The 14548-nt window shown below is 35.3% G+C and overlaps 2 protein-coding genes across 12 annotated transcripts in view; one reads left to right on the top strand and one right to left on the bottom strand.

Moving 5' to 3' along the window:
* rufy1 (RUN and FYVE domain containing 1) overlaps positions 1-3145 on the bottom strand; it is a 30478-nt gene extending 27333 nt beyond the window's left edge. For all 11 annotated transcript variants that reach the window (XR_015507063.1, XR_015507061.1, XR_015507059.1 and 8 more), the window contains exon 1: positions 2811-3145. Coding sequence is in view for 1 of the 11 variants with exons in the window: in XM_087281104.1 (XP_087137230.1) it covers positions 2811-3087 (277 nt within the window). In the remaining 10 variants the exon portion in view is untranslated. The remainder of the gene's footprint in view (positions 1-2810) is intronic.
* Positions 3146-7163: 4018 nt separating this feature from the next.
* On the top strand, positions 7164-10111 carry hbegfa (heparin-binding EGF-like growth factor a). The gene is made up of 6 exons (NM_001111226.1): positions 7164-7319; positions 7881-8096; positions 8180-8384; positions 8473-8628; positions 9009-9100; positions 9192-10111. The coding sequence occupies exons 1-5, from the start codon at positions 7277-7279 to the stop codon at positions 9079-9081; spliced, it is 693 nt and encodes a 230-aa protein (NP_001104696.1). The 5' UTR covers positions 7164-7276; the 3' UTR covers positions 9082-9100; positions 9192-10111.
* The last annotated feature ends 4437 nt before the right edge of the window (positions 10112-14548 follow it).

The raw sequence follows: 14548 nt of genomic DNA on the forward strand, positions 1-14548 counted from the left end.
TACTGCCAACACTGATAAATGGTAAGACAAAACATGCTAAATTAAAAAATAAATAAATAAAATATATATATATATATATATATATATATATATATTGATTTATATACATTTATATTACTTGTAAGAAACTAGCAATACAACATAAATCTCGTATCACAATACAACTCATCTTATATCCTGATAACAATGTGTATCACAATACTGTCAATTAGCTAACACTGACGACATGGACAGATCTATTTCTTTTTGATATTTTGAAGTACATGCTCACTTTATGTCTACATGTTTGATTAGGAGTATAGAAAAATTCATTTTCACTCCTAAGAGCGGTTCATTTCCCGCGCGGCTCCCAAACAATCACTCTGTGTCAAAAACTGAATGTTATTTACAACTTATTACCTGTTATTCACAGCCTATGCAGGTTCTGTTCACTAAAGTAGACTTCATTTAGAGGCTTGCGTGCGCCCGCCCCCTCTGTGATAACAGCTGACGGTCAGCTCACGTCACGTGTGATTTTGCGGTAGCAAATACATTACATGACGGCGGAAAATACATTTTTGGGGTTAATTATATCTTATAAATACAGCATGTTACTCTTTCAACACCATTTGGAGGTGTCCACGTTGCTGAACAACGTATGTAAAACAAAGTGAAGACTTGTGCGGCCACCATTGCTTCTCTCCTAATCTTGAAAATATGATTGACAGAATTGTAGAAATGCTGGATTAAGATCGTCTAGGAGGTCGAATCGAGATCACGATCTTTTTACGTTTAATTGTGCAGCTCTGGTAGGCAGAAGAGAATCTCTAAATGCACAACACTTCCAACCTTGAGGCAGAAGGACTACAGCAGCAGAAGATCACACCGGGTGTCAGCTAAAAACAAGGAACTGAGGCTACAATTTGCACAGACTCACCAAAATGGAACAATAGAAAATTGGAAAAAAGGTTGCCTGCTCTGATGAGTCTCGATTTCTGCTGTGACATTCAGATGGTCGGGTCAGAATTTGCCAGCAAGAACATGAGTCATGAATCCATCCTGTCTTGTATTAATGGTTCAGGCTGCTGGTGTAATGGTGTGGGGGATATTTTGGCACACTTTTGACCACAGTATACCCATCTTCTGGGGTCCGTTCTTCGTACCTCGCTTAAATAATCTAAGATGATTTGACAGATCCTGGATCTTTTAATCTTGATAAATGATCTCTCGCTAATTTGGTTCTTCAAACAAGTTCGTGAATCAGATTAGAATGTCTGGATAAACTGATCTGAGATCGCTGCGTGTGTTGTGAAGGACAGATCTATCGATCCTCGAAATCATGATCAGCAATGCAACGATTGGCTGACGGTACAGCTGCGTAATGACATCATCTGATTAATATTCAATTATCCATGTGAGCAAAATTACGTTAAATTAGCAGAAACGGTTTGTTAAATATGACACGCAATAACCTTCCACATTTGTTGTGAGCTGCAGGCTTTACACTTTCATGTGTCGAGAGTATTCATCATGTATTTCAATGCATATCAGTGTATTTAGTTCTAAATTTAGAAAATATTGTCTATATTATAGTAGCTGTTTTTAATCGGTGTAAAGAATAACTGGTTGTTTACAAAAGCATTTTGATATTGGTAAAGGCGTCTGCAACTTTTGTGAAGCTTCAAATCACTATTAACTATCAAAACATGTTTATGACTGCATACATGTATTATTGCTTTAAAAAAAGTCACATATTCTGCATTTCTATCATACACAATTTGTACTAAAGCGATCTAAAAAGTTCATATCAATAAGTTTTCTCTTTGCACCACAAGGTGGCAGTCTTTGTACTTTCATTTCGATGGTGCAGATTGCATAAGTTTTATTAAAATGTATAACTTTATTTATTTTATTAATGACTATAACTTTATATATATATATAGTCAAAAAATATGTACCATTTTCCCAAGTGTATATATATAACTACTACTGTAAGAAAATATCAGAATTCAGAACATACTTTCTGTATTATCTTTGCTTGAACTGAGCCGATCTAATCCTGTTTATATGAATTGTACCTGCTCCCGATCAGGTTTGACCCAGCAGAACTGTTGCTATGACAACAACTCTCGGATCAGCTTTGAAGAACGAAACGATCCTGGATCATGTCAAATCGTCAATAACCAAATCCAGCTAGCTGAGTAATCCACGTACGAAGAACGGACCCCAGATGGCTACTTCCAGCAGGATAACACACCACGTCATTAAGCGCGAATCATCCCAGACTGGTTTCTTGAACATGACAACGAGCTCCTTGTACTCAAATTGCCTGCACAGTCACCAGATCTCAATCTAATAGAGCACTTTGGGATGTGGTGCAACGGGAGATTCGCATTTTAGATAAAGATTACAGCCGACAAATCTGCAGCAACTGTGTGATGCCATCATGTCAATATGGACCAAAACCTCTGATAAATATTTCCAGTACCTTGCTGAATCTATGCCATTAAGGATTAAATTAAGGCAAAAAGAGGGTCCAACCTGGTTCTGTGAACAGGTGCCATACATTGAGATAAAGTTGGTTTATAGACTTCCTTCTTAATAATACTATTTTAGTAAAGTATTAGAAGTAAAGCATATCAAACTATAACATTGTTCACAGTCAATTAAACAGAGCTAATGTTCTTTTGAAGTCATATTTACATGCTATTTTAGACCGAGTATTAAAAGTAGCGTGGTAACAATATTAGGAAGCATGTCACAAGTTGTCACCGTTTAAAAATGAACGAATGTGCGAATATAAAACCGACTTTACCTCAATTCTGTCTTACCTGCTATCTTGACCGGATCAGAGGAGTGTTGTTGTGTTGTGTCAGGTGTCTTTAACCCCGCGCTGTAATGATTCACTCCACTGCTCAGCGTCTCCGTCGCTTTACGAGCAAACGACAAAATCGGCGCCGACCAAGAGCTGTCTGCCGGTCTGTCCTTTTGGAGCTCGTCGGTGTTGTTGGCGACATCTTCTTGCCCGGTTTCCGTTACCTCCGGTTCTTCTTCTTTTGCAGGAACGTCTCCGCTTTCAACTTTCGTGTTTGGATCCTCGTCCGCCATATTTGCCTGTCAAAACATGTGACTCGAGACCAGAGCAATCGCATTTGATCACTCAGGGGAGACGAATCGATTGGCGACCAGATTTATACACTTCCCGAAACACAGGTCTGTATTTTTAGACATCAGTTTGAAATGTAGATACATAACTGACTGAAATAAATAAATAAATACATTTTGTTATTTGTGTTTTCATCAAAATCTCCAGCTGTGAAATGTAAGTTGAGCCAGAAAAAAAATAATAAAACAAAAATAAAACAAAATAAAAAAATTAAAGTAAAATAAATTAAATCAATAAAAGGGATGGGCAATATTTAAAACATTTATTTAAAATATAAAATAGTATTTTTTTTATTTGTATAAAAACTTTCAGCTTTGGAATGTAATGTGAACCAGATTTTTTTAAATAAATAAAAATTACTGAATAAATGAATGAAAAAAATAAATTAATTAATGGCCAAATAAATGACTGAATGAATTAATAAATGAACGAATAAATAAATCAATTATTCACTGAATAAATGACTGAATGAATGAAAAAATTAGCAAATGAATAAACGAATAAATGAATAATTAATTAATAAATTAATTAATTAATCAATAACTGAATAAATCACTGAATGAATGAATGAATAAATAAATAAATTAATTAATGACTGAATGAATGAATAAATAAATTAGGGCATCATGGTGGTGCAGTGGGTAGCACAATCGTCTCACAGCAAGAAGGTCGCTGGTTTGAGCTCCGGCTTGGTCAGTTGGCATTTTGGTCAGTAGAGTTTGCATTTTCTCCTTGTGTTGGTGAGTTTCCTATGGGTGCTCCGGTTTCCCCCACAAGTCTAAAGACGTGGTACACAATTTTTTCGTAGTGTAAGTGTGTGAATGAAAATGTATGGCAGTTGGCGGATCATTCCGCTGTGGCGACCCCTGATTAATAAGGGGACTAAGCCGAAAAGAAATGAATGACTGAATGCTTCAACGAATGAGTAAATTAATTAATTATTGACTGAATGAATGAATAAATGAATAAATAAACAGATAAATAAATAAATTAATAAACTACTGAATGAATGAATAAATAAAAAATTAATTAATGACTAACTGAATGAATGAATGAATGAATAAATGAATAAATAAATAAATAAATGAAAAAATAAATAATTAATGACTGACTAAATGAATGAATGCATTAATAAATATATAAATTAATTAATGACTAACTGAATGAATGAATAAATAAATATATAAATTAATTAATGACTAACTGAATGAATGAATGCATTAATGAATATAGAAATTAATTAATGACTAACTGAATGAATGAATAAATAAATATATAAATTAATCAATGACTGACTGAATGAATGAATGAATACATAAATAAATAAATAAATGAAAAAATAAATAATTAATGACTGACTGAATGAATTAATGCATTAATAAATATAGAAATTAATTAATGACTAATTGAATGAATGAATAAATAAATAAATAAATAAATACATAAATGAATGAAAAATTAAATAATTAATGCTTGACTGAAAATATTAATAAATATAGAATTTAATTAATGACTGACTGAATGAATGAATAAATATATAAATGAATGAATGAATGAACGAATAAATAAATAAATAGATAAATAAATAAATAAATAAATAAATAAATAAATAAATAAATAAACAAATAAATAAATAAATAAATAAATAAAGGGATGGGCAGTATTTGAAACATGTATTTGAATTCTGTATTTCAAATATAAAATAGTATTATTTGTATCAAAATCTCCAGCTTTGAAATGTAAGCTGACCCAGAAAATAAATAAATATATAAATAATAATTAAATTTAAAAAAAAAATAAATAAATGTCTCTGTGTGTGTATGTAACACAATATTGACTTCCTTAGCATTTGTTTTTCCTATTATCGAATGGTTACAGGCTTCCAGTTTCTTTGAAATATATGTTATTCTTTTAGATAGACAGATGGACGGATGGGTGGATATTCGCTGGTCTATCTTTGTGAGAGATTAAAGTATCCACTAGATGGCAGGAGCGAACGCAGTATGTCTTGTTTGGTAAACCACTGCTCATAACATGCTGTTTTATGCTGTCTGCTGAATGTATGTCCAACAGCAGGGAAAGATATCTCTTTTGAAAAGTAGCCTAAAGACCGTAGGATTTTAGTCCAGCCTGACTTGAGCTTTGAAAACAATAATAGAATAAAAAGGCTTCTCTTGGTGTAAGACCATTGTAATGGATTAGCCTACCAAAAGACTCTATAGGTGTAACAATAAAAGAATGCAGTCACGGTTAAAGATGATGAGGAGGATTAAGAACTATTAAACACAATGACTTTGGCAGATCTTACCTGTAAAACAGTTTAATGTTTATTTGTTTGTTTATAAATGTTGTCATGCATTTATTCACAGCAATTTGCACAGATGAAGTTCAATCATTCATTCATTTTCTTTTCGATGTAGTCCCTTTATTAATCTGGGGTCGCCACAGCGGAATGAACCGCCAAGAAGTTGAATCTGCTAGTAGATAATTTTATAGATGTCCATATGACTATATATATATATATATATATATATATATATATATATATATATATATATATATATATATATATATATATATATATGTATGACCATGGAGCGACCTCCATCCTAAAATATAAAAGGCATAATTTGAATTAAGACCCAAGTCATACTGGTTCATCAATAAATAAAATAGAATGAACTAATATCATAAATAGATAAAATAATAGCGTTTTAACTTATTTTGTTACATTTTGATGATACATTTTAAATGCATTTTAAATATTTTTCCTTTATCATTTTTCAAACTTTTTTCTATTTTGTATTTTTGTATCAAAATTGTTTGTATCTTTTATTTATTATAATTATAGGCTAATTAACAGATTATCGTAATCCAATTGCATTAATTTTCTGTATCCTTTACTATGTGTCTGCAGTATTTATTTATTTTTTTATCAATTATTATTTTTAAATGTCAATAACTGATCTTCTAGCTCTCCCTTTGGACTAGGGGGCCCAAACCATTTCGTATGAAGGCCCTAAAACCAGAGCCATGGGCCGAAGACACACATACCAAACTAAACTATGAAACAATTACCTTGATAACACAACGGAGTTCAATGCTGAATACACTAGTCAAGCAGAATCTGCCTTAATTCACTCACTAAAGTCTCTGCATCTGTCGCATGTACATTTTAAACAAAATCTGATTAATTTACAGCATTTAAATTGAAATACTGAATTTCAGATATATATATATATATATATATATATATATATATATATATATATATATATATATATATATATATATATATATATATATATATATATATATATATATATATATAGCTTAACTATAAAATAAAAAATAATCAAAGGTTACCATAGGCCAACTTTGACCCACAGGCCCTAGGTTGGGCATCTCTGCCCTAGAAAGTGAATATATATATATATATATATATATATATATATATATATATATATATATATATATATGTATGTATGTATGTATGTATGTATGTATGTATGTATGTATGTATGTATGTATTGTATGTATGTATGTATGTATGTATTGTATGTATGTATGTATGTATTGTATGTATGTATGTATATATATATATATATATATATATATATATATATATATATATATATATATATATATATATATATATATACACACACACACACCCCACACAAATCTATCATTTAAATTAATAGTTATTGTAGGAAGATATACAATATATTTCTGCATATACATTAGTTTAGTCAGTAAGTTACAAATCTAGAGCTAATCTAGCAAAATAACTTACAATAATTGTTAAAAAATTAGTACATTCAAATGTATATGTTAGGGGATTGAACTGCAGGTAACCATACCAGGGATAAAAGGTGTAAACCAAAAATATTTAAATATTTTGGTCACAAAAAAATGGGCGTGGCCACGTTCATATTTAAGCGGTGGCCACTGGGACGGCGGCAGAGTTTTTAACCTTGACGCACAAGAGAAGTTCACTGTAACGTTAGCAGACACTCGGAGACCCAAACTAACAACCTACTGTAACTTCCAAAGGAATTACGAGTCTCGGAGGGATTACTTTTATTTTTAAAGCTGAACATATCGTCGTTTTTGCCCTGAAGGAAAAACATGAACTTTTTAACAGTCTTGCGTCTTTTCGTCTTTACCATCGGTGAGTAACGGTAGCTCATATCAGACAGTGACTCGGAGCTTGGAGTTTCTGTGCCTGTTGTATAATGATAAAATCAACTGCTATGTCAAAATAGCTTTAGTGTTTACTAATAGATTATGTTAAAGTTCATATCAAGCCCTGTGTTGTAACCTAACAGACACTGCCACCTCTAAAAACCGGATTTTCCGGTGAATCTATTAATGGATCAACAATGTCATTCAGTCATTCTGTTTTAAGAATATTCTGGGGTGTATTTATTTCGGTCTCATGCGTTCATTCGTTAGCTCAGTGTCTGTGCATGCAAGATTTTTGTAAATGAAGCCCCTCAGCACCCTCTTTGGGTATTAGGTGATGCATACAACCTATTATTAGTTTTAAAACGTGCTTATTTGTGTGTCAGCCACTGTATTTACATATTTATTCTAGCAAAATGATTTCTGAATGAATAAAGTATTAATATTTCAAAACATTTATCACACATTTGCATGGTTTTCATTGCATAAAACACTAATAAATCAGAAAAATTAAGTTTAATGTATTTTTACTGTGTTTTCCATTTAGTGGCTGTGAGAGGTGCATCTATACCGCTTGTGTTTGAGAGCGAGAGGCCTGCGCAGACAGCTGTGATTGATTTATTGGAGGCGCTGAGTGAGAAAAGATCTACCGTGGACAACAAGCTTGTGGAATATGAGGAGGAGGATGAAGAGTATTACTATGATGATGATGTTGAAGAAGACGAGGAGGATGAGTTCTCTGGGGATTATGGGTTGCCGATAGGTAAATAATTGATGTTTGATTTCCTTTCTGTATGCTGTAGTAAAGATTTCAATGTGAATAATTACGTTTTTCCACCTAAACAGTTGCATTTTCAAGTCAACCCAAAGACCCAAGTGCGGTTTTGAACGCGGAGAAACTTGAAGGCTCAAAGAGGAAGGGGCTCGGGAGAAAGAAGGGAAAAGGAAAGGGAAAAGGCAAGAAAAGAAACCCCTGTCTAAAAAAGTACAAGGACTTTTGCATCCACGGAACCTGCCAGTACTTTAGGGATTTAAAGGGGCCCTCATGCATGTAAGCACTTTCCATTTCTCCCATTATAAATGTCCAATTATAAATTCCAAATGTGTTTGACTGAAATGCTTTCCATTTCTTCCCACAGATGTGACCAGGGGTACTCAGGAGAGCGATGTCACGATTTCTCTCTGCCGGTGAAGACGAATGACGGAGGGTATGACCGCACTACAGCCCTTGCTGTGGTAGCTGTGGTTCTCTCTTCATTATGTCTGACCATCATTGGCCTCCTCCTGGCACTCAGGTTTGTTTTTAAACCACATTTTAGATGTCACAAGCAAAATTAAAAGTATTTTGAAAGTTATTTTTAATTGTTTTATGTTCAATTAACTTAAATTGGTAAAATCAATTAAGTTATTTTATCATTTTAAGTTATTTTAAATTAAGTTATTTTAGCTTATTTGTGTCAACATGAAGGAACTGAGTGGAACCCAGCATTCACACAATTTCTTTATGTTGTCCCAAACACAACTTGAACTTGTTGTGTTCTTAAATTTAAGTAGATTAAACCTAAAACAATTAAGTTGTCCCAAAAAAACGCAAGAATTGTTGATTCAGCTCATTTTAACTGAACAAGCAGCATTATTTATTTGAGTTACTAACGTCAACCTATCAAACGTTTAGGTTTCACAAGCAAGGTGCATATAATGTGGAAAATGAGGAGAAGATTAAACTGGGAGCCGCTCCACACCACTAAACCAGACTGGAGAAGAACGGTCAGTCAGGTCATCCATTTGTATAAACTGTGTAAAGTATTTATTTTTTTGGCTCAGCCCTGCTGACATCTGCATTCTTGTTGTATTATAGGGCGACCGTGTGGAAATTCTACCTCAAAAAAAAAAAAAAAATGAAGTGGCGAAGTTGAATGTTGTGAGGAGCAGCAGCGGGCACAGCAAGCTGAATGGTGACCGTGTTTGTTTGGCAGGAGTCGAAACGCCTCAGCAAAGGGCCTGACTCATTAAAGACTCGCTAAAAAATTAAAAAATTAAAAAAAGAAGTTCGCAGGAGAGCTCAAAACCTGCCCCGAACTGGACGCCGAGCTGTTCCATACACAATGAGAAGGAACTCTTCAGGGTTGGGAATGTAGATTTAGAGGCGATGGATGGCGAGGATGTAGAGGCGACTGAGTTTTTTTTAGTACTGATGAAGCCTTGTCTGAAATAAGTATTCTTAAAAAAATAAGCATTTGTTCGTCTGTCTTGTGCACTGTGTATTTAAACGTTGCTGGCTATGCTTTAAATTATTTATTTATGTATATATATTAATATTTATTTGGATTTAGACCAACTTCGTCCTGCCCTAATGCACTGGCAACGTTTTTGAAAGTCTGTGTTGTTGTATTTCTGTATATTATTTTATTTATTAAAACAAGCAATAGTAATCGGTGTCGAATCAGTGAGTACTGAACCGTGGTAGACTGAAAATCTAAATTGTGTATCTAGTAATATATAATATGCAGTTTTGATGCATTGAATGAAGAGAACGTAAGTTATTATTTGTACTGTTTCAGCAAACGTCACGAAAAGTCATATTTCAAGCTTTCTTTTTTTATGAAATGGAAAGTCTTCGGCCAGTAAAATGTTAGCAGATATTCAATTTATGAAATGTGAAATATTTTAAGCAAGCATTCTGCTTCATAAGAGATCAATTGTTTCTCTCATTGTATGAATCGACTATTTTTTATGCTCCCAAAGAAGAAAATAATAAAACGTCTTTTTATAATAAAACCCCCCATCTGTATTTTCATGTCTGCGCTGTGTGTTCTCAAGGTGGAAGACTGCAGTGTGATACGATGACTCATTTCCTCATGAGAGCAGTTGGGACCGGTTTCCCATTTTGGGGATATTTTTGAAAACTGGACTAGTGACAAATACTGTAATGTTTTGATGTAAGAGAAAAAGCACGGGTCTAGACTAGTCTGTCGCCTGCTTTTAACTCCACAGATCTCTCTCATGTGACATGCGCACCTGTGTCCTGAACATGTGATCTGCATTGTGAGCCGTTTTCATCGACAATAAGCACACTTTCACACACACACCCACTGCATGCAACGTCTCACCTTTGCATTGCCCGCATAACTCGCTTGCATCATCATGAAATTGCACTTCCTTTAATAAAAGTTGGCGTGCTTGTGTGTCGGCCACACCAAGGTTTTCCCAGCAAAACTAGCCTAATACCAAGACTAAATAGGCCACTGTATGTTTGTAAGATACATATTTTACATCACCGTTTGCATTATAAACCGGTTCGGGTGTTTAAAAATAACTGTTTATTAGTAATTATAAAGATTCTGTCTTAAAAATATATCAAGACATGGCATCTCTACTGTGATTAGATAAAAATGCAATCATTTAGTGCAATCTTACAGTTTTTGTTTCAATTATTGATTGAATTTTGCTGTATACTATGTTTCAATGCAATCGTATTAATATTAATGATGCGATATGTCTAACCTTTAACCCACTGAATTAAAAACAACCCATGTCAAGACATTAAAAGGAGCTGAATACTGAAGAGAAACCACAGATTTGGCAACCCCTTCAGCATCAAGAATTCATTAAAAATCCACGTGAAACAGAAATGTATGTTTATTTTGCTGGCACACATCGCTATTCTTTAGGTTTATCAATTAATTATTGCGAGTTAATCCACTGAAAAAGAAAAAAAAATGAAGTTTGTTTTGGTAATCTTTAATTAAAGTTTTAGCATTTGCTTCTGCGTGTGGAGTGCTGGTTCTTCTCTCTTGATGTCCGTTTGTGGATTCAGGCACAATATTCTTAACCAAGCCCCTCTTTTACCATTAAGCTGCGGTCACATTAGAGTCTGAGCATACAATATTCTGTCGTGCGGCGCTGCGAAAAGGGGCGGGATTAAACAAGCTTATTAGACATTTAAAAAAGCAAGCGATTGCTCCATATTTAAAATTTCTGTCCAGAGAGGTCATGTTTTGATCTTTGATTGGTCTCATGCAGTCAAGTGAAGCAATTTCGCAGGTCAGAGTTCACCAAGCTTGAACTTTGCACCGCAGCAACCTGCGAAATTTGACGCATGACCCCGTATATCCGGTCTGACGCCTTTGCGTGCTTATGAATGGAAGTCTATGGGAGGAAAAGCCCAGTGTGACCACAGCTTTAGAGTTTGTGTGTGCGAAATTCTGTCGTGCTGAGCTGTGAAATGGGGCGAGATTAAACAAGATGATTAGACATTAAAAAAGCGAGCGATTTGCTCAATGTTTTAAAATTTCTGTTTCGCAGCGACCTGCGAAACTTGACGCATGACCCTGCGTTTCCGGTCTGACGCATTCGCGTGCGTATGAATGGAAGTCTATAGGAGGAAAAGCCCAGTGTGACCGAGCGCAGCTTAAGTTTGACTTTAAGTTTAAGTATGAGGAAATGATGCGCAAAAAGAAAGCCCTGCCCCCTACTTAATATTCAGTTTCAGCTAGAAGTACATCAACCTGCTGAAATAAAAGTCTCAGCAACTTCCTGTGGTGTCTGTCGTATGCTGTATAATTAAAAACAATTGTTTCATGCAAACTAAGGTTTTTTTCTATTCTATTTCAATGGAATCGCATAAATATTAATGATGGAATATGCCAAACCTTTAACCCACTAAATTAAAAATAACCCACAGGAAGTGGTTAAAAGTAGTTTAATCACACTGGAAAACCGCTGACTTGGCAACCTGCCGCACCTTCAGTATCCAATAGTATCTGGATGCAGCCTTCATAATGCAAGGTGAGATTGCATCACTCAGCGATGATATGTCAGACACAATGCACTCAAATGGAGCAAGTGACGTCACTGTGTGGGGTAGGGTTAGGGGTGGGGTAAGGTGAGCACATTAAAAAGCAATGGATGCAGCTCAGATTGCACTGCACCAGGTCTGCATCCAGACCCCTCTCTCTCAGCATTAAGAATTCATTAAAAATCCATGTGAAATCAAACTGTACGCTTATTTTGCGTGCACTGTTGCCAACTATTTTCAATGAAAAGGCGCTAAGCTGTGCCCTAAAAGTTGCTAGATTACATGATACATCAATTTGCATATTACTGACGTCATCATGTTCTACTGTTTCTGTTTCTTTAACAGCCTATGGTCAATAAAGGAGTATTTATATTTGCACTACGCTTTATGTTTGCATGTCAATTTAACAACATTGATTGCTGTTTGAATACAGTATATCAGTATAGATAAAGTGTGTAATTTATTTGATAGTGTAATAAAGTTGCAGAAATCTCTCAGATGTAATATCCTTAGACAAGTTCCGAAACTCTCACTTCAAGAGTTCACACCTAACTCATGACTTACAAAAGCTTGTTTGGCATGCTGTCCCGGGAGAGAGCCCTGAGCTCAAGGGATCCTCGAGTCCAGGGCTCCCTCCCTTTGCGGGTCGAGGGGAGATTGAGCTCAGGACGATCTCAAAACTCCCCCGCAGCTAAGGCCAAGGTGAACTTCCTGAGAGCAAGACGCCTAGTAAAAGAGACTTCGTTTTATTTAGTCTATAATGTATTGCATATTTAGACTTTGAGAGTAAACCGAGGAACTCAGGGGAAACCCACGCGGAGACGGGGAGAACGTGCCAGCTCCGCACAGAAACGCCAGATGCTCCCGCAAGGAGCCTGAGCCATTGGAATTCTGCTGGTCGCTGGGCCACCGAACCACCTATTCTGAATAAAGGTGGAAGGGGAGGGGGTTTCTTCAAGACGAAGATAGTTGTAGAGAGAAAAAGAAGAGATAAATAGAAACTTAGGATCCTTTGATTGGAGGATCGTGATTAGCTAATCATTAGCGTGTGTTCCTCTCGAAATTAGTTTAAGATATTTAAGATTGTAGATTCAGATTCAGAGATTAAGATGTTTAAGACTGTACAAGGGAAATACCTTCACACTGCCGGTGATCAATTATTTGCCGTGAGTACGCAGAGGAGTGATCTGCTGTCAGGCTGCAGGTGTGAGAGGCTGCTGTACAAAGACTGGGCTGCCGGTCAGTGCTCTGAGGCGGGGGAGGGGCCGACGACATCACCCGCAGCTCATTGAGAAGAGTAGGGATGGTACAGTATGGTCAAAAGACAGTCTATAAAAATCTACAGTAACACACGAAAAGTCTCTAGATTTGTCACTAGTCGCTCTTTGGAACATTTGTCTAAATTGGCAACACTGTTTGCTGGCAAACATTGTTTAGGTAAAGAATTAATTATTACAAGTTAATCCACTGAAGAATAAAAAAGAGTTTGTTTTGGTAATATTTAATCAACGTCTGACCAATTGCTTCTGTTTTTGGAGTTGGCTCTGTTGATGGCAGTTTCAGCCACAATATTTATATGCCAAATATATTTGGCATAGATATGTATATATTGCGATCGTGTTTTTCGAAAGTATTAAATCGCTTAGTAAACGTTTATTATTACCATTTCATGAGTCTCCTCATTCAGTTGAATAGAGCGCTTGGACCCGGAAGCCGCTTCGCGTGACGTCGCACTTAACAAGCGGATGATGCGCAAAAAGAAAGCCCTGCCACTACTCAATATTCAGTTTCAGTTAGAAGTACATCAACATGCTGAAATAAAAGTCTCAGCAACATCCTGTGATGTCTGCCGTGTGCTGTCCAGTTAAAAACAATCATTTCAGGCAAACTTCGTTTTTAAGTATTATATTTGCATGAAATCACATCAATATTATAATGATGCAATATATCAAACCTTTTACCCGCTAAATTAAACAACCCAGGGGAAGTGGTTAAAAGTATTTCAACCCCACTGGATAACCGCAGACTTGGCAACCCGCCACACCAAATCTATGTGAAATAAAATTGTACGTTTATTTTGCTTAAACACATTGTTATTCTTTAGGCGAACAATTAATTATAGCAAGTTAATCCAATGAAGAAGAAGAAAAAAAAGTTGATTTTGGTAATCTGTAATCTAAAGCCTGACCATTTGCTTCCCCGTTTAGAGTTACAGTCCTTCTCTTTCGGCGTCATTTCTACGCTTTAGCCACAATATTCTTAACCATGACCCTCTTACTGTTGGTGTGCTATGAGAGAATGATGCGCAAAAAGAAAGCCCCGCCCCCTACTTAGTATTCCGTTTCAGTTTGAAGTAGATCAGCACACTGAAATAAAAGTCTCAGCAACTTCCTGTGGTGTCTGTCGTATGCTGTACA

Source organism: Danio rerio, chromosome 14, assembly GCF_052040795.2.
Source record: "Danio rerio strain M-AB ecotype USA chromosome 14, GRCz13ab, whole genome shotgun sequence".
Taxonomy (NCBI): Eukaryota; Metazoa; Chordata; class Actinopteri; order Cypriniformes; family Danionidae; genus Danio; species Danio rerio.

Coding starts and splice junctions, on each gene's coding strand:
- hbegfa (NM_001111226.1), top strand. CDS start 7,277: ATGAACTTTTTAACAGTCTTGCGTCTTTTCGTCTTTACCATCG. Junction 7,320..7,880: donor TCTTTTCGTCTTTACCATCG/GTGAGTAACGGT, acceptor TTTTCCATTTAG/TGGCTGTGAGAGGTGCATCT. Junction 8,385..8,472: donor TTAAAGGGGCCCTCATGCAT/GTAAGCACTTTC, acceptor TTCTTCCCACAG/ATGTGACCAGGGGTACTCAG.